Raw genomic sequence first — 24,079 nt, 5'->3', positions numbered from 1 at the left:
CAGAAAAAAATACTATAAGGTAAGCATGTTAGGCCTACAGAAACCAGGAAAAAATGCATTTCCTACCTTTTCTGTCATCACAGACGCGAAGAGGAAGCGTCCGCCCAGGCCAAAGGAGTAGATCTTTGTTCCTATTGACTTAAACGACTTTCCAAAGTCTGTAGTCCTCTTCAGTTCCAGCGAGCCGAGATCAGCTTCTTGAGAATGAAAAAGCTGTATTAATATTGATCCAATTAGCGTAAAAGAACAAACTCCTAACAAAAGTTGGGAAGAGGACTGAATTTTAAGGAGAGCAGCTATGGACTTACTTGTTCTGCTAACTGGCCTGCACTGTGCTCGTCTCAAAATGCCTCTTGCCTCCACAGTGACACATCCAGTCATCAGGGTTTGTGGCCTGTCCTCCCTTTCAGCCACTGCTCAGCAGCAGCTGTTTTTTTCCTACCACTGAACCCACCCCTGACCGCTGGTTTGAATTTTTCATCTGACTGCTTTCCGTTTTGAATTCAGCCTTTCCAAAACTCCCACCCTCATGCCATCAGCTGGCAGCAACCATTCAGGTCTCCTGTTTGGACTGTAGCCTCAGTGATGAACTATTGCAACCAAAGAAAACTTTGCTTCTGTTCTGCAATCCAACTCCATCTGTTCTTACCCTACTCAGCCCACCCCCAAATCTATTGTGCTTCAACACTTAATTTGTTTGGCCACACGTGTCTCCCCCTTCACTCTGGCAGGAGGAGAATACCATTTGCCAGTCACAGAAAGCACCTTGAAATGTCTCAATGTGTTAGATTATTCCATTTCAACTTCCCAAGAAGCAGCAGTAGTTGCATTACCAGCACGCACAGACCTGTGCCTTGTTCCTCCCCTCTCCACTGTAACCATCTCCCATATGATGTTTATTCTTGGAAAAATCTAAATTTATACGGCTTCCCAATGTTCTTGTCCTTCAGCCTAACAATACAGGTGATAGATCACGATGGAGCCATGTAGAACACGATGGAGCCATGTAGGCAACCATCCCAACCATATCAAACAGTCCATGGTCTACAGCCAAGCCTTATGCTATAGTCGCATCTGCTCCAACCCCTGAGACAGAGATACTCACTTGAAGGACCTACAGCAAGCATTTTTGAAACTACAATATCCTGTTAATATGGTAAGAAAGATGATTGGAAAGGTCGGAATGATACCCAGGCACAGCTTGTTACAAGACAAGCCCAAAGAAAATGACACTAGAACACCTCTGGTGGCCACATACAGCTCACAACTCAAGCCAGTCCAATGTATTAACAACCAATGCTGGATTGTGACACTGCTCTCTAAGGCACCAGAGGGCCGACCCTTTCTTGCTTACAAACAACTTCTCACCCACAATGATAAACTACTTAAAAGTAGCATTGACTCTGGCATCAAGGCTTGCAACAAAACCAAGGTGCCAACTCTCTTCTCATACAGATCCTAACAACACCATCACTGGACCAAGCAATGTCAGCCATACTATCTCAGGTTCATACTCCTGATCATCTTCGAATGTGATTTATGGCATCACTGCCCAACAATGCCCTTCCACCCTCTACATTGGACAAACAGGCCAGTCCTTGTGACAAAGATTAAATGGACATAAGTCTGACATCAGAAACCACAACATTCAAAAAACAGTGGGGGAAAACTTTAACCTTCCAGGACATTCAGTTGCTGATTTAGGAGTAACAGTTCTCTTACAAAGGGATTTCAAAGGGAGATTAGAAAGAGAGACTGCTGAATTATAACTAATAATGAAGCTCAAAACAATGCATTCTCCTGGATTGAATAGGACCTGGGATTCCTGTCTCATTACCCATGCTGATTTCTCCACGCCTACTACCCCTCTGCATATCACACCTATTCCAATCATGTCTCCTATTGTCATTTACATGCTATTGCCATTGGGCGTCTGAATTCACTCTTCTCTACATAAGGACAGATGGATTCATGTTGTAGCTGTATCTGAAGGAGTGAGCTGTGACTCATGAAATCTCATACTCTGCTAGAAATTTTGTTAGTCTTTAAGGTGCAAATGGACTCTTGCTCTTTTCTACTAATTCAGGTGATGGGATTGCTACCACTATAATATTTCAGTGGATGGATCACTGGAGGAAATTCCCATATATAGTGCAAGAAAGGGCATACAGAAACAGTGGGGATGTCACTTTATCATATTAAAATCAATACAGGTTGGCCATTATTCATCGGCAACACCATTTCTGTTCAAAACAGTCTATATTGTCAGTCCTTCGTTGGTTTACTGAGCGACTACTTGAGATGCTATTACAGCTTTTGTCGGATATATATCCTAAGGAAAGGCTGTATGAAAACTATTGATCTCGCACCTGTAGAGAAGCTTCTAAGATGCAGTATAATTATTCATTGTAATTGAAAATACTTACTACAAGAGCCATTCATGAAGGTGGTGAAGAAGATGGTTGTGCCAGAGCCCCTAAAAACAGTCAAAAGAAAAAAAAATGGCATACAGAGCTGCATGTAGGAAAGCCAGCCAATTGAGTAACTGTCAGATGAACACTTAGTATCAAAGGTTCAGCCTATGGCCAACAGTTTGAAACAAGTTATAACACATGATACAAAAGCGGTTCTCTTCCAATCGTTGGGGTTTCCTGTAGCATGGAGTAGCTCCGGTGAGCAATTCCAGAAGGCAACAGTGATGTTAAGACCATCATAGCAAAGCCAAAAAGAAGTCTTATAGCTCCCTAAAGACTGCCAGATTTATTGTAGCACAAACTTGCATGAGCTAGAGCCCACTTCACCAGGTGCTTGGAGTGAAACCTTAGTCAGCACACACACACACACACACACACACACACACAGAGGAAGAAAATGTAAGTAGTAATGTAAAGGACCACAGAAATACCAGAGGAGCAATCTGACATTTCTTTGCAAAACTCAAAAGTTTCATTTAAAAAGTTTAAACTTTTAAGCTGGAGCTTAGATTGTATAATTTGAAGCTTGCACAGAAATACAGAGGGCTCTAGCTAGTGAAATCATTTGCTACAAGAGTGCCACAAGACCCCTTCTTGTTGGTGGTGAAGGGGCACTGAGACAAAGAAGGGAGAGGGGCCGGGTTGGCTCACAGCTTCCCCGCACACCTAGTCCCAGTGCCACAGATGCTGCTTATCCAACCACTTCTCCAACAATGGCAGGGGATGGGGAAAGGGCAGGCAGCAGAGAGCGCTGCTCAGATGCTCTGATTTAACCCAGGGCCTCTAACTGGTGGACTGAATTGAGCCAAAGCATAAAACATTTGAAGAAGTAGCTACAGGGAATTTCTTAAAAGCATATATTACAAAATGTGGCCATAAGCAAACACCTTATTAGAGCTAAGAAAACAGCATTAAATATTTCATCTCAAGCCTCCCATCTTTGCAAAATGCAAACAGCCACTTCTACTGCAACCAAGAGAAAAAATAAGCTTCTAACTCTGCCTGGAGAACATGTTTGTTTTTCATCTGCTCACCATTTTGCCAGGCAAACATTTTTGTGGATTTCTTTCCACTTAGCACCAAAGTTCTTGGATATCCATAGGCTGCCCTGAAACATTAACAGGATTGCTTGTTATTTGCTGTACTGCTATCATATGACAGTCACAAATACTTGAAATTTGCCACAGAATTAAACTACCACACTATTTCAATGCTCGTTTCAGCTGCAATGTACACCATCTCTCAATCTGCCTAGTAAAGCATTATATGCTGACGATGGAATAAAATGAATAAATTGCTGTATTCATCTCAAAGAAACTATAATGCAATTACTACCACAAGGGGTCGCTCATGAATACTTCCCCCCCCCCTCAATGGCTTCTAGGAGCTCAAATGTAGGGCTCAGTTACCACTGTACTAATGAATAAATGAGCTAATGAACAATTCAGCAATCCCAGACTTACCTCAGTGCTGAGGGACAATAAGAAATCAGAATTCTGAGGATGATAAACTATTTGAGTCAAAGGGTGAAAAGGGATCTCTGTAAGTATAAAGTTTTTAGCAAAATCATCTGATCTGACGATTTTTCCAGCATGGTAAAGTCCAGATCTGTCCCCTGTCAATATCACCTAAACAGAAAGACAAAGATGAGGTTACTTTTCAATGTGGACCCTAAGACCTTCATCCACAGCACCAATAAACTGTGGGCTAGGGCTGAACAAAGTCGATACAATAACAGAGACCCAGATATTACCAGAATGAATAGAAGATATTACTGTACATTACAAACGGTGAGGTTTTGAAGAGGGTAAAGATCTCTCACTAATCCAAAACAAAAACCACAGCAGGTCATGGGACAGAAAATCTCAACTTATTCCACGCACCATTTCCCTTGCTTAGGTCCATTGTGCAAATCTTCAGTGTGCTTTTGTGTAAATGCACTGATTCATTATCACACATAATGCACATATTATATAATACCAAACATAATGTTCTCGAGAGTCCAAGGACTGCCTTAATGACCCAGGATGAAACTAAAACAGTGTTTAACCAGTGCTTCTATTTTGGCAGCAAACGAATGACAGTCAGATAAAATGCAGAGTTAGACAACATGTCTAACTACTGGCAGTGCAGACGAGTCCTGTACAGCCTACCTACCTTGTATCAAATGTAGCAGAGTGCAGACCAGAAGTGGGATAAGAAGTAAAAGTTGCTGTCTGAAAGGTTTGTGTTCTGTCAAGGATACTGATCTGCTCTAACAAGTAACCATGAGTTTCCGAGTTACTGCCAGAACTTCCTGACACTAGCACAATGAATTTAAGTCTGCACTGGCCAGACAACAGCTCCAGTTTACAAGGGGGGCACTGAAGACTCAAGAATAATGTTCTATCTCTATGCCAATTAAACTGGGGAGGGAAAGTAGAAAAATGTAGAAATGTTATGGTACAGGAGCCCCCTGAGGCGCTGGTCTTCAACCTATAAGTCAGGGCCCTCAGGTGGATCGCAGAGCTCAATCTACTTGGTTGCAAGCATCTGTAGAGCCACCATATTATTATCTACCTATCTGGAAGAACCAGCTGCTCATGTGCATGCACAGGGGGAAAGGCACCACAAGGTGCCTCTTTGCATGCTTACTAAGAAGAACCGCAAGACTGCAAAGCATACATGGCTGCCTTATAATGAATAAGGTCAACACTGTCTACTCAGGCTGGCAGTGGCTCCTCCAGGATCTCAGGTGGAGGTCTTTCACATCACCTACTACCCTACTCTTTTAACTGGAGATGCCAGGGATTGAAGCTGGGACTTCCTGTATGCCAAGCAGATGGTCTACCAGTGAGCCACAGCCCCCTCCCTCTTTCACGGCTCTGGATGCTGGGGCCTGGATGCTGGGGGTGGTGTTACTTCCGGGCTGCCTTCCCCTTTTTTACTCGGGAGTAGGAGGCGTCCCGAGCTCTTCCTCCACCGCCACCATTATTCGAGACTATGGAAGAGGAGACGGGCCGGCAAGGAGAAGAAGAAGCCTGGTCGAGCCGGGGAGGAGGCTTGAGAAGCCGGGAAGCCTATCATCCCTCCCCTGTTTGGGACTGGATCCTCCTCCTCGGCTCAAACCGGGCTTCTTCCCTCTCCCACCCCCCGCGGTACTCTTGCGTAAGGGGGGGATCAGGCTGCAAGGGTTGTGTGCAGATGAGAGGCCAGGCTTCCCCACCCCCGCTATTGAGTTCAGGGAATTGGGTGGGAGGGAAGTTACGTAGGCCCCCCCCCCGCCTTCCCCCCACGGTCCAGGGACATTCTGCTGAGCCATTGGGGCAGTGCTCGTCGCTGCCTAGATAGTTTAAGTTTAAGAAATTTGGCTCTCAAAAGAAATCTCAATGGTTGTACTGTTGATTTTTGGCTCTGTTGACTAATGAGTTTGCCGACCACTGGTCTAGGACTTCCTGCCTTGTTGCCACTATTTGCCTCAGTTCCTCGTTTTCCCCTCTCCAAAATCTCTGTTCAGGAGAAGGAATCTGCCCTGTATCTTCAACAGTGAAGACAGATGAGAAGAATTCATTTAGTTTTTCAGCAATCACTTTATCCTCCCTTAGAGTTCCTTTACTCCCATTGTCATCCAATGGTCCAACCGCTTCCCTAGCTGGTTTCCTACTCCTAATATACTTAAAGAATTTCTTATTGTTTGTTTTGATGTGTTTAGCAATAAGCCCCTCAAAATCTTTTTTTGCATCTCTAATTATCTGCTTGCATTTCCTTTGTGCATTTCCTTTGTGCAAGTTTGTGTTTGCTTCTGTTCGCCTTGTTTGGGCAAACCTTCCAGTCTCTGAAGGAAGACTTTTTTTCTCTAATTGCTTCCTTGACCTTACCCGTTAGCCATGGTGGACCTCTTGGACTTATTACTATCTTTCCTGACCTGCGGTATACAAGCTAGCTGAGCCTCTAGTAATGTGGACTTGAGTAACCCCCAAGCCTTTTCAAGAGATTTAACCCTCCTAACTGTTCCTTTCAACTTCCTCTTTACCAGTTTTCTCATTTTAGAGAAGTTCTCTCTTTTAAAGTCAAAGGTAATTGTGTGAGATTTCCCAGTCACTTTCCCATTTGCATATAAATTAAACTTGATGCCATTGTGATCACTATTGCCAACTGGCTCAACTACATCCACATCCTGCACTAAATCACTGGCAGCACCACAGAGTATTAAATCCAGGATCGCCTCCACTCTGGTTGGGTCTATGACCAACTGTTCAAGGGCACAGTCATTTAGGATGTCTAAAAATTTTATCTCTTTGGCTTGACTGGAGCATACATTTATCCAATCAATATGAGGGAAGTTGAAGTCTCCCATTATTACTACTTCATTACCTTTACATGCTTCACTAATTTCATTTTCCATCTCAAGATCACCCTGAGCCATTTGGCCAGGGGGCCGATAGAACATCCCCAGTACTAAATCTCCTTTGGGGCCCGGAATCGTTACCCATAAAGATTCTGTGGACGAGTCTGTCCTTTTTATGGTCTCTAGCTTATTAGACACTATGCCTTCCTTGGTATACATAGCAACACCCCCTTCCCTGTCATTTCTATACAGTTTGTAACCAGGGATGACTGTATCCCACTGGTTCTCTCCCCTCCACCAGGTTTCTGTAATGCTCACTATATCACATACACTAAGCAGCATATCAAACAACCATCGCTTGGAGAACAGAGAGCAAAGGTTGTCTCCATTGAGATCCTGGGCATCTGATAACTCAAGCAATTCTCAAGTTTGCTCTTACTATTAAGCTAGAGGCGAACTCCATTTTAATACAAAGGAGAGTACTACTTTGTACTATATACCAAGTTTTGTATGTAATTGTATTGGTATTGTATATTATTTTATGCTTTGGCATATATGCTGTGTTTTATTAGTGAACCCTGAGGAAGACTAGTATCAAAACAGGACGATTACCAGATCCCTGTCTATCATTATTGAGGGGTTCTTATTCTTCTTATATGTGTGGTTTGAAGTCATCTGTGTGGACTATTAATATTACTGCGGAAATTTTGGATTCCTTTCATGGACAGAATTTACTGCATGACATACCCTGTGATGTAACAGGCATTATTTTGGACAACAGAATTTACTGCATGTCATACCGTGATGTAACAGGCATTGTTTTGGACTCACAAATTTTGCATCTCATTACTTGTTTATTTCATTGTTAATATAGATTTGTGACTTTTGCGTCTATTATTGTTTTTGAAATTCTTATTGTAAAGCCAGTGCTGCTGGTTATTCTCTTGCACAACTCCAAATAATATTAGCGTATCTTACCTTCCCTGAATTCTCTGGTCCAATTGCCATTCCAAACTCTGTTCTGATGAATGTGTTGTTAATGAGATCTGTGATGTCCTTGAAAGTTTTTCCATAGTCCTCGCTAAGATTTAAGAAAAAGAAATGCAGACATTTCAGCACAGGAAGACTGATACAAATGGCGACTTTCTCAACATTTGGATGATGTGTAAAGCAACTGAGAATAGCAGAAAAATGATAGGACTGAACAAATTTATGACTGCCACCTGAAGACCATCACTCCATATGACAGCTGCAAGCATGTAAGGAGCCAGTTGTGTGTAGCAACTAACCAGCTGATCCACTAAGATCTTAAAATCACTTATTTGCCTACCCATCCATCCTGCACCTCAAGCAACACACGTGCTTCCTTTCTGACCCTGGAGTTCTAGAAGCCACCTAAGTGGTCAGTCTTCCACCTTGGAAAACTTTTGAGGTACAGACTCTGCATAATTTCTAGAACAAGACTTTTTTGTTGGGTTTATTCCACCGCAGTAGGCCCTCTTCTCCTTCACTTGCCAATCCCACTGTTACAAGCCTGTTTAAACTTACTCTTAATATATTAATGGTTTGTAATGGGTGACCACTCAAAAACAAGCCCGCGCTCCCAAATTTGGAAACCTGAGGGAGGGAGCTAGCTTCCTCCTACCAGCCATCTATACAGGCAGCAGAGGCTGGAGAGTGTCTGAAACGCTCAGCTGCCCTTGCCTTTTCCCTTGCCTCTAGCCAGAAGAGTGTACGGCACTGTACAGTTGTCCTCAGCAGGAACAACTCCTTGCCAGAGGGAAGGAGGATTGGCTTGACAGACTTAATGCCTCTGGTGCAGCTGATTTCTCCAGCAGTTCTGCAGAAGGAAAACAGGGCAGACTATCAAAAGTAACAAGGAAGGAGTGATCCCAGCCACTGTTTCTTGCTTTTATCTGTCAATGGGACTCTTTCCAATAAGTGCAATTGTGTGGCTGTGGCTCCCTCTGCACAGAGCGAATGACGAAAGATGAGAGGAAGGTATATGTAGAAACAAGCCAAAAGGAAGCTACCCCCCGCAGGATTTCCAAATGGCAGAGAGGGGGTGGTTTACATATGGTCCCTTCATTAAGATACTGGCCCTCAAAAATGGTAAAATTCTCGATTAACTGCACCACAGTCAATGTGTTCGTAATTCAGGAAAGACTGTGTTCTATACCTATTTCTCCAGAGTAAGTCATGCATATGAACAAACCCACGGGCAGGATACTTCTGGCACAGAACTGGCAACTCAGGATCTGTGTCACTGTTAAAACCAGTATGACCTCCCCCAGAAAGTACTGTTGCAATGCTATGAGTAAACATAGAATGCTGCCCTTCCAACGTGTTGGACCCTCCAAGAGATGCAAGGGCAAAGACAAGATCCACCCTGGCCCTCAAGGAAATCAGCCCTGCTTTCTGCCCACACAGTCATCCTAGCACTCATCGCTGCCTTTGCAGAATGAGCCGTCACCAGATGAGAAACCTGGCCTTTAATTGCCACACCTAGGATTTGGGAACAAGTACAAACTACCTCATACACAGGACAAGTCATCACACTTTTGACTTCAACAAAGGGAAGACTGTTACAACATGTGCTTCAAGTTCACAGACATTCACAAAATCCTCACCTCCGGTAGAGTTTAGACTGCCCAAAACTCATGATCACTAGAGGTACCTGAAATGTGGTCAACACAAGAATAACCTGGAGAGAAAAAAGAAGCCAGAAAATTAGCTCCAACAGTCATAGCCCCAAGGCAGTCTAAGGCCAAATTACTATTCCGTCCTCTCTATACTGATTCATATGTAGCATAGCCAACGTAAGTGTGTACTAGACTAGTTTTGTGCAGTTCAACTTATATGCAGATCACAATATATTTTTTCCAGGGGTAAAAAAAAATCTTCCAAAAGTTAGCTGAAACAAGATATAGTCATTTCCAAACTCATATATGCATGCACAAAATCAGTTGAATATAACGAAATTCATGGAAAGTAATCATGTTCTAACTTCACAATTTTCTTTATTATGTTTGATAACCCTCTGAAAAATCAAGTCTCTCAATGTCATCATCGAATGCTTTGACACTCTGTTCTGTCAAAATTTTGTGTGTGTCCCCCGCACCCCACCCCCCAAAAGGATAATCCACTTAATTTCAGATAACTGGTTTGACCCAGGTTTTTCTGTTAATAGCTAATCTGTCTAGAGGTCAGAGAATTCTGCAGAATAATATTAAGTGAAATACTGGGAGCCCAAAATTCTACTACAACCCTTTTGTGCTGTAACATTGTAAAGTTACAATACACCCAACAGTTAGCAAAAAATTATTCCAAATCCACTTTCTTCTTTTCATCTCACTTCTGTTAGCCATTTAACTAAGACAGAAGGGAGACTAATCAGAAGTGGAAGTTAGACTATTAGCTAACTCCTATGAAAAAGGAGACATTTAACCATCTTACCCATTATAGAAAATGTCTGCCAGCCATTTAACTATGTCACAAACTCACACCTAACCACAACATGAAAGCATATTGTACTCAGCGGCTAAACAGACATGCACTGTCTCCAGATGCCAGAAACTTGGGACATATCCAAACACAAACCAACAGTTGTAACCAAAGCACCATAAACAGAGCACTGATCAGACCAGGGGGAGGTGCATTTGTGGTTGTATTGATTTGATGAGGGACCAGACAGCTACCAGACCATTCTGAAGTAACAATGCCTGCTAGCACGCAACAAGGAATTAAGATGAATAGACAAAAGGGCTCCAACCCTAAATTTCAGTCATATCCCCATTCTGAATTGGGACTGTGTGGTTTTCAAACACATATGAATGAGTTTTTAAAATCTGGCAACACCTATGCTGCTTGGTCCGCAAGGCATTGTGGTCAGCTGAATGAACCCTAGGGGATTCCAAAATAGTATCCAGGATGAACTAGCAACTGGTGAGCCCACAGGCAGAATCTGGCCCAAGGTCACCGCCAACTGATCTCTGGCAGGGTTTACTGACACCACCAGTTCAAATGAAGGGAAACCAATGTGAGTTCATACATTTTGTGCTAGCTTCATTCTAAGTTTTTTTGAATTGGGGAGGGGAGAACAGATGCAGTCATCAGTGGTTGCTAGGCTTGCTGTATTGCTTCCTTTTTATCCAAAAGCAATAGGGGACAACAGGGCCTCTTTTGCGAAGGGGTAAAAGCAGGACATAAGCATTTTAATGAGCAAAAACTTGCATAGCTACACAGCAACCACCAATGTGATTCCACGCATTGCGCTTTCTCCCTCCCATCCAAGATTAACCTTTCCCCATCCAAGCTGGTATAAAGCTGGCAGGAAAGTTACACTTGTAGTCAACACAATACTAACCTGTCTGCACAGAAGAGACAGGTATCTTTCTGTAGCTACAGAATGCAGGGAAGGGTGAAGATTAATTTCAGCATAAGCGCAGGGACCTTGGGGTTTATTACTTTATTAAAGGAGAGAGGTACATCTAACATTGCTATTTACAACTGATGCCTATGATGTCTACTTCACAGATCACTTTTTGAAGACAATATTCAAATATTCATTACACATGTTCTAAAGCAGTCTTTGTGGTTTTGCTCTCTCTTCTCAATAGGCACATGCCCAATATACCAACGCTGACATTTTACTCATGCATATCATCTCAGCTAGTTTATTCACTGGGGTTGGATGTCAATACCACAATTTTGAAGTCCTCTCTTTGGAGAGGAACAATACCTGGCATAATTCCTAGCAACAGTTCACAGTCTGGAGCAGAACTCATGTTCTTCCAACTCAAGAGGCTCCACTTGCTCCTTGCTCTCCGTGAGATTTTGTTCCAGGAGAACAAGCAGCTTCTCTGCAAGGGCGGTGCTTCTTCCTCCTCTCCAGCAAGGCCTCAGCCCTGAAGCAATTGTCACCTTATACACTGATGGACAACCAGAAGTTTCTGACCAAACCCACAGTGAGTCATCCAGTGCACAACTCCTACACAGTTTCTCATCAGCCTCTTTGGCCATAGGTAGGATAGTAGTACTGTAATACTGAAAAGAAGAACCTGAATGGTTTGCAGCACCCACTTGTCATATATTCTGTCTGACTTGATCTCTAGTGGATCTTGCATACCTTACAGATGAAATTACCCAAATCGGAAGAGCCTGCCAAAGCTCCACTCCTCAGGACCCACCAGACAGGATTAATACTATCTTTCTGTGTGGGAAGATTAAAGTGAAGGCATTGATTGACTCATGGAAAGACTGGAATTCTTGGTTCACACATTGCACTCAGACCTTTGGAATGCATATGCAAAAATCAATTCAGCCTATTTGTACTACTTACCCCAGTGCTGTCTCCAATCCAGGACAGGGACACGGAGCCACTAAGACCATCGAAGACACACTGTGAAGATAATTACAAAGATCATTCAGTCTTTCTGGTCTGACTTCAGGAATCTGTTCGGACATGAATATGTATCATATTTAATTTCTGACACAATTTCCTTGTGCTTCTTCCCCTCCCATAAACTATGTTCCCTTTTTGTTCCCCAACCATCTAAATCTGTAATCTTACCCTTCCCTCGTCCCATCTCCTTTCTTAAGATGTTCCATTGGTAATTCAAAGAAAAAACAGTTGAACAAAAGCTTCAAATAATACAAAAGATAATTGAGCCCTTTTCTTCTACCCACGCTGGCAAGCAAGCAATCTCTTCCTTCATTCGGAAGGGTGGCGATAATTTCTGGGCACCGATTAACTATTCTTCATGACCACACTGCCTCTCAACCACCCTTCTCAAGTCTAACAATTATAGCTACCAAGTCCAACAGGTCATTCGACCCACAAGTGTATCTGTGCTGCATGCTCTGGGTTCAATCAATCAATCTTTATTTTACAGTCATTTGACCAAAAATGCATGCTCTGGGTTAGATTTCATTCCTCGAGCAGGAGCTCACTAAACATCTCGCTGATAGAAGAAAGGGATGAAGGCTATGAACAAAGATTCAACTACGGAACTGTTTGGAAGAGGGGAAAATTGCACACCTATTACTAGCTACTTCTCCGCGGCAAGAAGTACCCTTTTCTCTCAAACAGCTGCTTTGCCCAACATGCTCTACTATGCCGCTGCTAAAACAAAAGCCTGAGCTGTGAGTTGATCGAAATACTGCACCATTGAAAAAGCAGCTTGGGGAGGCTGAAAAAGCAGCTTGGGGAGGAAGTTTCAGAAGAAAAGGAAAAATGGAGGGGGAAGAGTTAAGCAAGAGTTAATCTCCCCCCACCTACACTACTTCTGCTGTGACTTGCAGCTTACCCAGGCTGCTTGGGTTAAAAGTGTAGTGGAAAGAATCACAGAACTCCACGTAACATGTGGCTTGAGCTCGAGTTCCCTCACCCTTCACATTCCTTGCAGCTTGTGCCAACACCTGTTCAACTGGGTCACAATGACAACCACAATAATCTAGCACTGGGAAAGGGAACAACCTGTTCTTGTTTCCAACTTCCAAAAGCTACAAAATTAAGGCTTGCCTACAGATGTGTATCAGCATTAACACAGAAAGAAAAACTAGTGGGAAGTACTCAAGGGCCCCCACCGTAGACTTTTAAAGGTCACCTCAAACGAAGCCTCAACCTGTTAAGACCTCAGCTCTCTGTATGCAGCTCAGCAAACACTTGGGCTGTGAAATACCATGACTCCGATATTATTGTAGACACACCAGAAAACCGAGAGCGGGACAACTATCCAATATAACCCAGGGCAGATCTAGGGGAGGCGAGGGGGACAGCTGTCCCAGGCGAATGAAGAGAGGGGGCGGCGGCGGCAGCCACTGATCAGAGGCTGCGGCCAGGTGCCTGCCAACCCAGCTGCTGTGTGTGCCGCCCTGCGGAACACGTGAGATGGGGTGACGCCCCTTCCCCGGCTGCCCACACGACTGGAAATGGAAAAAAGTTGAGTCAACGTGCCATTTTTATTGACATAAGAAATAAGAACATAAGAAGAGCCCTGCTGGATCAGACCAGTGGTCCATCTAGTCCAGCATCCTGTCTCACACAGTGGCCAAACATTTCCTCTGGAAGTCCAACAGCAGGGCATACAGGCTGAGAATAAATACTTTGAATCCATTTTCTTTATTTGGGTAATGGGTTCCCTTCGTTAGAGTTTAAATCCCCCCCCCCCATCATAGTGAATTCTCTACCACATTTCCATCTTACTGGAATACTGACAGCGTGAGCTTGCAAGAGCTCTTGTTCTAGGAGAGCCCACCCTTCACTTGATCCTCTCCCTTCCAGCATTCTCGCCATGGAATGACTCTCATCATGCCTCTGAGTCCATTAAAGTCTTTCTTAAATACATGTCTGGCTATGAACCTCCTCGCCTCCTGACAACAAAAGGAACTCTAGGACACTCAGTCTAGAAAGCAAAACAAGAAGACTAAGCATTCTAGCCTTCAGAACCAGCTATAATTGCTGCTTTCCAGGGGAAAGAGCAAGGGTGACAACCACTGTGCAGACTACAGCTTGTTTTCAGAAAATGTTCTCTAGGGCCATTTGCCAGAATTTTATGCAACTAAAAAGTGTGAGTTAAGACCCCGGGACATTGCTAATATTCCTGTTATTCCTGGCTATTTCAAATTATTAGCGAGGGAGATTAGTTAGAGAGAGGAAAGGGGGAGGGAACTGAAATATATGCAAGGCTTCCCTCCTTATCAGACTTAAACTTACTAAGAATATGAATCAATGTATACCTTAGCACACAAAGTTGTACTGCTTGGCATACTTATGAAGTTTCAAAACTCAAATGTCTGTTTTATTAAAATAAATGATGTGAACTGTCTGTGTAACAACAATATTAAGACAAAGCCTCCCCCTCCCAAAAATATTCCCTAAGCAAACTGTTTTCAATCTCAAGACAAGGTTATCAAGAACTGCCAATAATATTCTTAATTTGAAGAACTAGTTGATTTAAGATAGAGGTAAGCAAAGTAGTAGTATCATGTAGCAAAGTAGGACTATGAAACTGCTCATTAGAATCTAGGGGGGTTAAATTACCCTTCTCAGCTACATTAGCATGGCTCTAATTAGTAACTAGTCTGAAGAAGGGAGAGGTTGCTAAGAACTATTTACGTACAGACTACTCCTTTTAATAAAGGCTTGGAATGGTCAATGCCAAGGAGGTCTTAACTGAAGTATGTGAAACTGTATTGGACTTGAAGATAAATTTAGGTTTGCTAACATAAAACTTCTGACAGATTTAAAGTTAAGAATCAGCACTGCAAACTAGGAGAAAGTTTTAGATGAAAGAACTGGGATACAGTACAAGCATTTGCATAAAATATACAGGCATTAATCTTGGCATGAGGCAGAGCACTTTCACAAGAAGCTAATATCTCACAGTAATGTTGCAAGTGACAGTATTGTTCATTTCACATTTAATTCCCAGCACCATGCTTATATTCAGGAGAAGGTGTGGCCTCAGCTGGAGAATCAGGGATGCTTTTGCTTTCTGTGATGGCAACAACACCTATATAAATCCAGCTCCCTTCTGAGAATCTAGGAAATACAATATGTTCATGTTTAAATGCCTGCGACAGAACTTTTGCTGTTCTAGTACTTTACCTGTGGAACCCCCTCTTCATCTGTTCACGTGACAGTATTTTGGGCTTACTGCAGCAGGTGAAGGTATTTGCGTTCTCCAAGGTTTTTGGATATAATTATAATTTGTTCACATTGCTGTCCTCACCCTCCTTTCTTCCTTGTATTTTTTTCTTTTCCTTTTTTCTTTCTTTCTTTCCTTTTTTTTTTGCAGCTGCTTTGGTTTTCATTCTATGGCTGGTATATATTGCTGATATTTTAATTGTGTTTTTTTATTAGAGTATGGATTGTACTGATGTCATCATACTTTTATAACAGATGTGAGCCACTTCATGAATATGTTATGAGACTGCATACAGATGTTTTAAATAAACCTCGTTTAACTCTACGGTTTAAAAGGGGCTATTTCCTACACAACAGTCACTTTCACACAGCTCAAAACCCAAACCTGTTTATCAAAGAAAACATAACCTTGGGAAAGTCGTTTTAGCCAGCCTTCTACAGTTGAACTGAAAGCTGATGATCATCTGAAACAAATGATTCTGAAAAAGTTTGAGATCACTAATACCTAAGAAAGTCAAGTCACATCTTTCGTCCTTTGCCATCAGTTACCCATGCAAGACCAACAGCCGCTATAATTTCTTAATTATCCCAGCACAGCTTTTACATGTATAATCATTGCAACAAGTCATAACAGTGTCCCCCACTCAACTCCCAAAGCATAAAGGTTATATGTACATGCCTAAAAATCAACTTAGCACAAACAGTTTTTGCTTCTTCAAGTATCATTCAGATTAATCACTAGGGTTGCCAGCCTCCAGGTGGTGGTTGGAGATCTCCCGCTATTAAAACTGATCTCCAGGCGACAGGGATCAGTTCCCCTGGAGAAAATGGCCATGTCAATTGGACTCTATGGCATTGAAGTCCCTCCCCTCTCCAAACCCCGCCCTCCTCAGGCTCCACCCCCAAAATCACCAGGTATTCCCCAACTCGGAGCTTGCAACCCTATTAATCACTGAAGTCTTAAGACACAAGAGTTAGGCGCACTCAGCACATTCACTGGAATGCTCACACAGTTTTATGTTACGTTGTTTTCAGTGGGATTCTACCAGCTTAAGTCACGCAGATACACTTGGCCTACGTTGAAAAAAATTCAGAAAAAATTATGCATGATTATCCTGGGAGACCTAGGTTCAAAGCTCCATTGTGCTGTGGAAGCTCGCTGGCTGACCTTGCGCCAGTCACACTCTCTCAGCCTAACCTACCTCACAGGGTAAGGCAGGGTACAAATGAAATAAATAAATAAATCAGGTAAATTAAACCTTCACCAAATAATGAGCCAGGCCTGCATGGCATAGGCCTCATTGCCAGGTTTGAGGAAAACGTTTGGCACATGTTTGAAGAACGTGGGTGTTTAACAGTGAGGGAAACACTGCAAGATGCACAACTGTTGAGGTCTTCTCCTTAGAAAAGTGTAAACCTTATGTCCAATTCTTAGCAAAGACAATTTCTACCTGCAGTTCTTATCCATGACTGTAGTACTGGTTTGCGCTCAAAGTTTACTATTATTATTATTCTAGTCTTCACACAGCTTTTACCACTGTACCATCAATTTAACTCTGAATATAGGGGTAAAATCACTAGACAAGATTCTTGTTGCTAACCTGGTCATTAAAGGCTAGTTTCACTAACTTTAATTACAATACAGAACACAAAAAATAGGCTGAAGAGCTAAAGAACCTTACATTAGAAAACATTCACAGAAAACTGTTTGAGAGCGAAAACTGAAATAAGGCTACTGAAGAACTGCAAGGAATAGAGTTTTTCCACGACAAGGAATTTAATGCAATTTAAAAAACAGCAAGATTGCAAAATGTTATTCCATAAGCACAAATGATTCAGTAGAAGGTCTCTGGCTACAGCCTATGGAAAATACTGCTCTTGTATGTTCATGAAACCATAACTAAAAATGGAAGGATAAGCAGTTATATGCAGTATGCAGCTGAGAGAGTTGGCCACGACAATATCTGCTCAGTGGTGACTGAAGGGTTTCTGCACAGAAGAGGTGTGATATGCCCAATGTACAGTCTAGGGCTGTCGATTCGGTTCCACCTGACATGGAAAACAGCCGAATTTTCCCTGATTCGGCAGTTTCCAGTTCGGATAGTGCCAAAGTCAAAAAAGGTGGGAAAACGACGAGCCGAACTCAGCGAGTTTGGGTGGACACCGAATAAGTTCGTACAACTTTGGCGCCCCTGAATCAGCATTCTCCCATGGCCATTGGTGGCCCAAGCTGGGTCTTCTGGCCAATCAGAGCAGGGATTCTCCCTTTTGAATTGGCCAGGAGAAGAGTATAAAAACTCCCGAGTCCCTCCCATCCCGTCCCGAGTTCATTTCCTTCCATTTTGGTGGTGCTGCTCCTGAGAGATCCTGAGTTGAGCTGCTTACTGGAATAGGATTGGATTTACTTCTCCTCCTGCTGGAAGACATCCACACAGTTTGGTTTTTTGGGGTTTTCTCTATACCTTTTCTCCTGCGTGTGTGTGGAAGGGGGGAAGCAGATTCTGTGTGTGCGTGTGGGGAAGCAGTTTCTGTGGTTGGGGAGGAAGCCAAAGGGGGGCTGTTGCCTGTTCTGCCGGGGGGTGCCCTCTCGCCTCTGCGGGAGTGTGCGTTCTGCCTTTTTCTGCCCGTTGCCACCCTCGCCTGGAGTTGAGTCAGTGCAGTGGTGCACTTAGTATAACCTTAGTATCTGACTTCTAGAACGCTTGTCTGGACAAATTTCAGTACCAGATTAGGACCCATACATAGGGTTCTAGAGAAAAGGTATGACCATTTATAGTAGCCTATCAATATACACTATCAATTACATTTTGAAATGGCCTGAACAAAACATTTCCAGAATTTTGAGTCTCTATTCTGTACTTATACCCAGGCCAAATAATAATCTACCTAAGTAATCCTTTTGTTTGTTATTTTATACTATTTCTGGTTCACTTTAATAAACTACCTTTGCAATGGGAAAATTGTTTGTCTGAATCCATCCTAATTAAACCGAGGCTTTTGTCTAAGTTTGTAAGATCACCTCTTCTTCCTCAACTATGTCTGATAAACGAGGTTCATACACTCTGGGAATTAGATACTATTTTTTAAAATCACATCACCCATCATGCTGCTTGGTGAAAGACATCTAAAGAACAGCCCAAGCGAGCAAGTATGAAAGGTTCATTTCTCCCTCAGGATTAATGGTACCAGCCCCAGCTGCTCACTTCTTCCACACAAAGACCAAGGATTAATAAAAAGATAACCCCCAAATGGAAATAATGAAGCTGACGTCTATTACAACTAAAGTATCCCAATACAGAAGAGCTCAAAGAAATACTGGTACTCAAGTGCAGATTAGATGCTGAGCTACACAGCTATTGTATCTATATTGCCGCAGCCAACACAGTAACATCATGAATCAAGAGTCACTGCAAGCCCAAACACAGCAGTAACGACTTGTCAGAAAGGTAGCTAGAGAATTCAGATCTAAGCGATGCTCAGAGACAGACCTTGTTTACCTAGATTCCTTATACACAGAGTTGATAACTCATTTAATATTCAGGGTGGGGGACAAAGATGACAGCGCGTCACTTTCTCTTAGTGGATAATAACATTCAAAGAACAGAATCATTAGCAGCTCAGGTTCACAACTTTCACAGAGACTGAAGTACGTGGCAAAAACTTAGGGCCCTTCCAACCACTGCTGTTTCACACATGCAAACTGTGTGTCAGTTATCACTGAACTACCCATGTGATGCTGTCCTATCAAGCACATTTCTTGTGGAGTATCACTATTCATCAGCACTGAAACCAGCACCTCAAATTGCTGGCAATCTTTGTTTCTTGCTTACACAACCACAACTATGCAGGTTTTCCTGGGACAGTGGTGGTTGCGCTAGTGTCACAACTACTTACTGATGTAGCATCATTACAAGGTATGTCACCATTTCTCCACATACCCAGACAATTTTGAATGTTCTGCTGAACTGTTCTTCCCTTGTTTGGTGCTTTCTCTCTTTGAAGACCATGCAGTCACCCTCTTTCATTTTAAAGTCACAACTGAGCTAGCTCCCAACAGTAAGACTAGCTCTATGTCTTTCCATTACTTGGAGGAAGATAAACATGTTTTTGGAAAATATGGCTAGCAGTAGTAAGCTGCTAGGAGAAGTTAGAAACTGCCTCTTTGTGAGAGGCCTAAGGAGTTAGAACAGATCTACTGCAACCATCTGCATGATTCCCTAAAGACAGCCAGCGTGGTGTAGTGGTTAAGAGTGGTGGTTTGGAGCTGTGGACTCTGATCTGGAGAACCAGGTTTGATTCCCCACTCCTCCAGCTGGGTGACCTTGGGCAAGTCACACTCTCTCAGCCTCACTTACCTCACAGAGTGTCTGTTGTGGGGAGGGGAAGGGGAGGTGATTGTAAGCCGGTTTGAGTCTCCCTTAAGTGGTAGAGAAAGTTGGCATATAAAAACCAACTCTTCTTCTTCTTCTAAATTAATTTTCCAATTGAAAGTGACTTCAAAGTGACATCAAAATTTTACTTGAAATTTGAAGTCAATTCCCCCCACTCTTTTAGCAGATCTGACAGTTGAGTGTTATCAGCCTGGAACACTACTGCAGCAGCCACTGAGGGAATCTGTTTGTTAAAGCAACATTTAACATTTTCAGGTTTCTTAAACCCTCCAATGTATTTTTTTTTAATTTCACATAATTCTGCAAACCTGGGGTCCTGTTCAAGTTTGTAGAAAGTTCTGTCTTGCCCATTCACAGCTCCAGTCAATGGATTTAAGTATTCAAAGATTTGGCCAACTTCACTTTGAGCTTTTCTATCATCCTTCTGCACACACACCCCACAAAACAATCAAGATGGCCACTGTATGAAGACAAAAACAAGAGACAAAACAGCTTCTCAAAAAGTACCTTGTATTACTGAAGTTCAACACATTTTGGGGAAAAATAATACAATGACTAAAATACAACTACAAACTTGTTTACTAATTTTTAGCAACTCATCCCTAAACAGAGGTTCTCCTTCTAAGAGCACTGGATTTAGGAATGGTGTAACTTTGCATGAGTTGCATTGTTAAAATGTATTCTGAACTCTATATATCACAAATACCCAGTTTCCCAAAGCTTCATAAAATACCTTCACTAACGGACAAAATAGCTAGGTGGGTTAACCATTCTTGCTACACAGGAGTTGTTGATGAGTGTCAGCTTCCTGAAATTTCTTTCAGCTTTTGCCACATCCACAGTTGTTGACTGGAAGAACTATATACATGCCAATGAAAAACAAAGGGCTTTTTTTTTCTTTACTAAATCTCATTTAACAAAGTAAGTGGGGTAGTTCTCTCTTACTGTAAGTTTTAAACTTGAGAAGACCTGCAACTCACTTTTCAGAATGTTGCTTGTTCTACTCCTAACACTTGTGTATTACTAGGTCCAGACAATTTTTTCACAAGACCTGTACACCCATATAGGAACATATAATAGACTCTGGGAAACATGTTTCTATAAATATCCTCAAGCATGACTAGGGTTGCCATTTTCAAATTCTCCGAATCCCCATAATCCAATTGGTCTTTGTCATACAACTGAAGGCAGTGGTGTGTTTTCTTTTCATTTTTATACAGCACTTCCCACCAGAATTGTATTTTGAATATTAATCGTTGTGAGCTGCTTTGGGAGACAATGTTGATTTGGAAAGCAGGATAAAGAAAATAAGTTAGAGGCTAGAGACTTTTCTTTTGTTGACAGATGAGGAAAGGGTGCTTGAAAATCTTACTCAAAAGCAGTTTCCTGTCTTGTAGGCAACTAGGGTAATCTCCCAGAATTACAACTGATCTTCAGCCTACACTGTTCAATGCCCCTGGAAAAAATGGCTGCTTTGGAGGGTGGACTCTATGGCATTATACCAGGTGTGCCTGGCTACAAGACAATATGCCTCTAGGCAAAACTGTAACTTTCCACATAGTGAACTGGGAACAGATCTTCAGTTCTTGCACTGTAATGCTAACGTGGAGTCAGGGGATGGTGTCTTGTTCCTTACTAATTCTCCCCTACAATTCCTGTCCCTCCAGGAAGCCTGAAGGCCAGAAATGGCCAAGCTGGATGCAAAAAGGTCTAGAAGAGAGCATTGTTGGGGAGACTCTTCATCGCACCCACCAATTTTTCCCTGCAAATAATTCCCATATTACCATTAGATGGCAAACAAGGTAACCAGGTATTCAAATGCTGGATAGAGGCTATGCAAGTAGTAGCTCTACCAGAAACTTGCACAAACCCAGAAAACCAGTCTGAGCAACCTACTGAGCCAGAATCCATGGACACTGCCCATCTTATTAAAGGTGAATCAATCACAGATTATGACTACATTACAAGTTAGGTAAGGCTGGATACACAGTTGTGAATTTTTTTCCAGAAGGAGAAGTCACAGTAGCTGAAGATATTAAATATTTAAGAATTTCCATCTGTGACGCTGGCATCCCACCTTCCTTCAAGGAGCTCAGGGTGACTTTCATTTTAAAAGGTACCAGAGCAAAGAGCGATAATGAGAATGAATGACTGTCACATGATGTGTGTGCATCTGTTGCTTGCCATTTCCTACACTGAAGTGTTTTCTGCGTAAATATTTGTCAGAATGAGATGAGGCAGTGGCTCGAATACGTATATGGAAGTCCAAGAACTACATGGCTTTCCAAACACTGCATTTCTGGCCTATGAAAATCCAAGGAGGCTCACAAGTAAAAACAAAATCCTGAAACCCCAAGCACAATAATAAACATATTTCAAAAGCCTTCCACAATAATGCTTTCAGATTGCCCTAAAAGGCCGTTAACAATGTCACAAAATTCACACATCTTTGTTGGGGGGGGGGTTCATAGTTGAGGACTAGCAGTGAAGAACCACCCACCACAACTCCCTACCAGCAGAGCTTTTGAAAGAGTAGGTTTCTGCGGAAAGCCCCCTGACCAACAATCTAGAACATGGGTGACCAACCTTGCTGAGCCCATAAGACTCTGATAACAGGTAGCAGGCAACGTTGTAGATTCACAGTGTTCCCTAGGGGATCCTGTGTGTGTGAATAAATGCCCATCCATACCCCACCCCTCTGGGACCCCAGCGGTTTCCTTGACACCACCTGTGGGGATTTTAGGATTTATAAGAGATTGCCTCATACCAGTCAATACTTTTCTCCTCGAACATGGCTCTATGTGCAGCCAGCGTGGCTTAGTGGTTATGAGCGGTGGACTCTAATCTGGAGAAGCAGAATTATATTCCCCACTCCTCCACTTGAAGCTTGCTGGGTGTCCTTGGGCTAGTCACAGTTCTCTCAGAACTCTCTTAGCCCACCTACCTCACAAGGTATCGGTTATGGGGCGGGAAAGGCGATTGTAAGCCGCTTTGAGACTCCTTAAAGGTAGAGAAAAGGGTATAAAAACCAACCTTCTTCCGCATGTAAGAGAGAGTCTGTACAGTGGAATGAGCTTTAAGCAGCTGGTTCATGGGAAAGAAAACTCAAAAAGTCTCCCCAAACCAGTATATAACTTGTTACAGGTTTATTTCTACACACAAACAGATGCAGACCCTGAACTACAGAAAACAAAAGGAAAACAGTTGCTTGTTAATAAACACTTAATCTTCAGAACATCTCCCTGTCTTGGGAAACTGATCAACCATATCCCCCCACCCCACCCGAGGTGTCTTGGCAGAAGCTGACAAAAGCTTGCTTCTTTGGGACACAAATTTATCGGGGCTCACGGGGCAAGGAGTTCCGTTGTCAGACCAATGAGAAAGAGTGGCCCTTTGAATCCTACTGAAGTAGCTGTTTACCAATATACTTTCCCCTTAGGATCCTAGGCCATTTTGTTCACGGCCTGAAATGCTGTGGTGTGCAAAACAAGCTTGGTGTAGAGGCAGGAATGACTATGTGCCTGACTGGGGAATTCTCCCTTGTTCCCCCATTGGGTTGACAGTGCATCGTGACAGATGGCCAAGTTGTGATAAAGATATGCCAACCCCCTCTTCCACATGGTATGCTGACATGCTGTACTTGTCTCCACATAATGGAGTTTTGTGCTTTACTACGAACTCAAGACAGGTCAGGGCTGTTTCTTGTCACAACATAGATATCCACCCATAACAGGCCCTGCCCATAAAATGGCTGTCAATCTCAGGTGCAGGTGCAGCCAGTCACAAAATGGCCACTTCTCATAAAATGCTAGCAGGTTCCAGCCAAGCATCCTCCTATGATGGAGCTAGCTGTTTCCAAACACATGCTTCCTGCTGACACAAATGTGATGCTTCCCGCCCCAGTAAGGGAGAAGAAACCCAGATTGGCTCCCTGTTTTCAGAAAGAAAAAAGTGGATGACAGGAAACACATCAGCAGGTGCCATGCTGGGGATCACTAATTATAAGGCATGGACAAGTTCATGGCTTGCAAGCAATCATTTCTTCTACAAACAAAAGAATGCCAATGTATGTAAGTGAACAGTTTTGCAAATGTGAATATTTTCTTTAACATGAGAAAATGGGAAGCCTAAACTCACAGCATACACAATGCTTTGGATCACACACGTGGGTATCCTGTAACCAGTATTACATAAACAGAAGTGCCTTTTCAAGGAACAGTAGTACAAGTACTGTCTT

At 42.7% G+C, this 24,079-nt stretch overlaps 1 protein-coding gene across 1 annotated transcript in view; it reads right to left on the bottom strand.

Moving 5' to 3' along the window:
• SORT1 (sortilin 1) overlaps positions 1-24,079 on the bottom strand; it is a 48,508-nt gene that overhangs the window by 13,681 nt on the left and 10,748 nt on the right. Inside the window, exons 2-8 of the mRNA XM_056844197.1 lie at positions 12,143-12,202; positions 9,432-9,505; positions 7,780-7,882; positions 3,938-4,102; positions 3,509-3,582; positions 2,427-2,476; positions 67-197 (exon numbers count right to left, since the gene is read on the bottom strand). Of these exons, the coding sequence (XP_056700175.1) occupies positions 67-197; positions 2,427-2,476; positions 3,509-3,582; positions 3,938-4,102; positions 7,780-7,882; positions 9,432-9,463 (555 nt within the window). The 5' untranslated portion in view covers positions 9,464-9,505; positions 12,143-12,202. The remainder of the gene's footprint in view (positions 1-66; positions 198-2,426; positions 2,477-3,508; positions 3,583-3,937; positions 4,103-7,779; positions 7,883-9,431; positions 9,506-12,142; positions 12,203-24,079) is intronic.

This window comes from Euleptes europaea, chromosome 2 (assembly GCF_029931775.1).
Source record: "Euleptes europaea isolate rEulEur1 chromosome 2, rEulEur1.hap1, whole genome shotgun sequence".
NCBI lineage: Eukaryota > Metazoa > Chordata > Lepidosauria > Squamata > Sphaerodactylidae > Euleptes > Euleptes europaea.
This window is presented reverse-complemented; position numbering and strand designations above follow the sequence as displayed.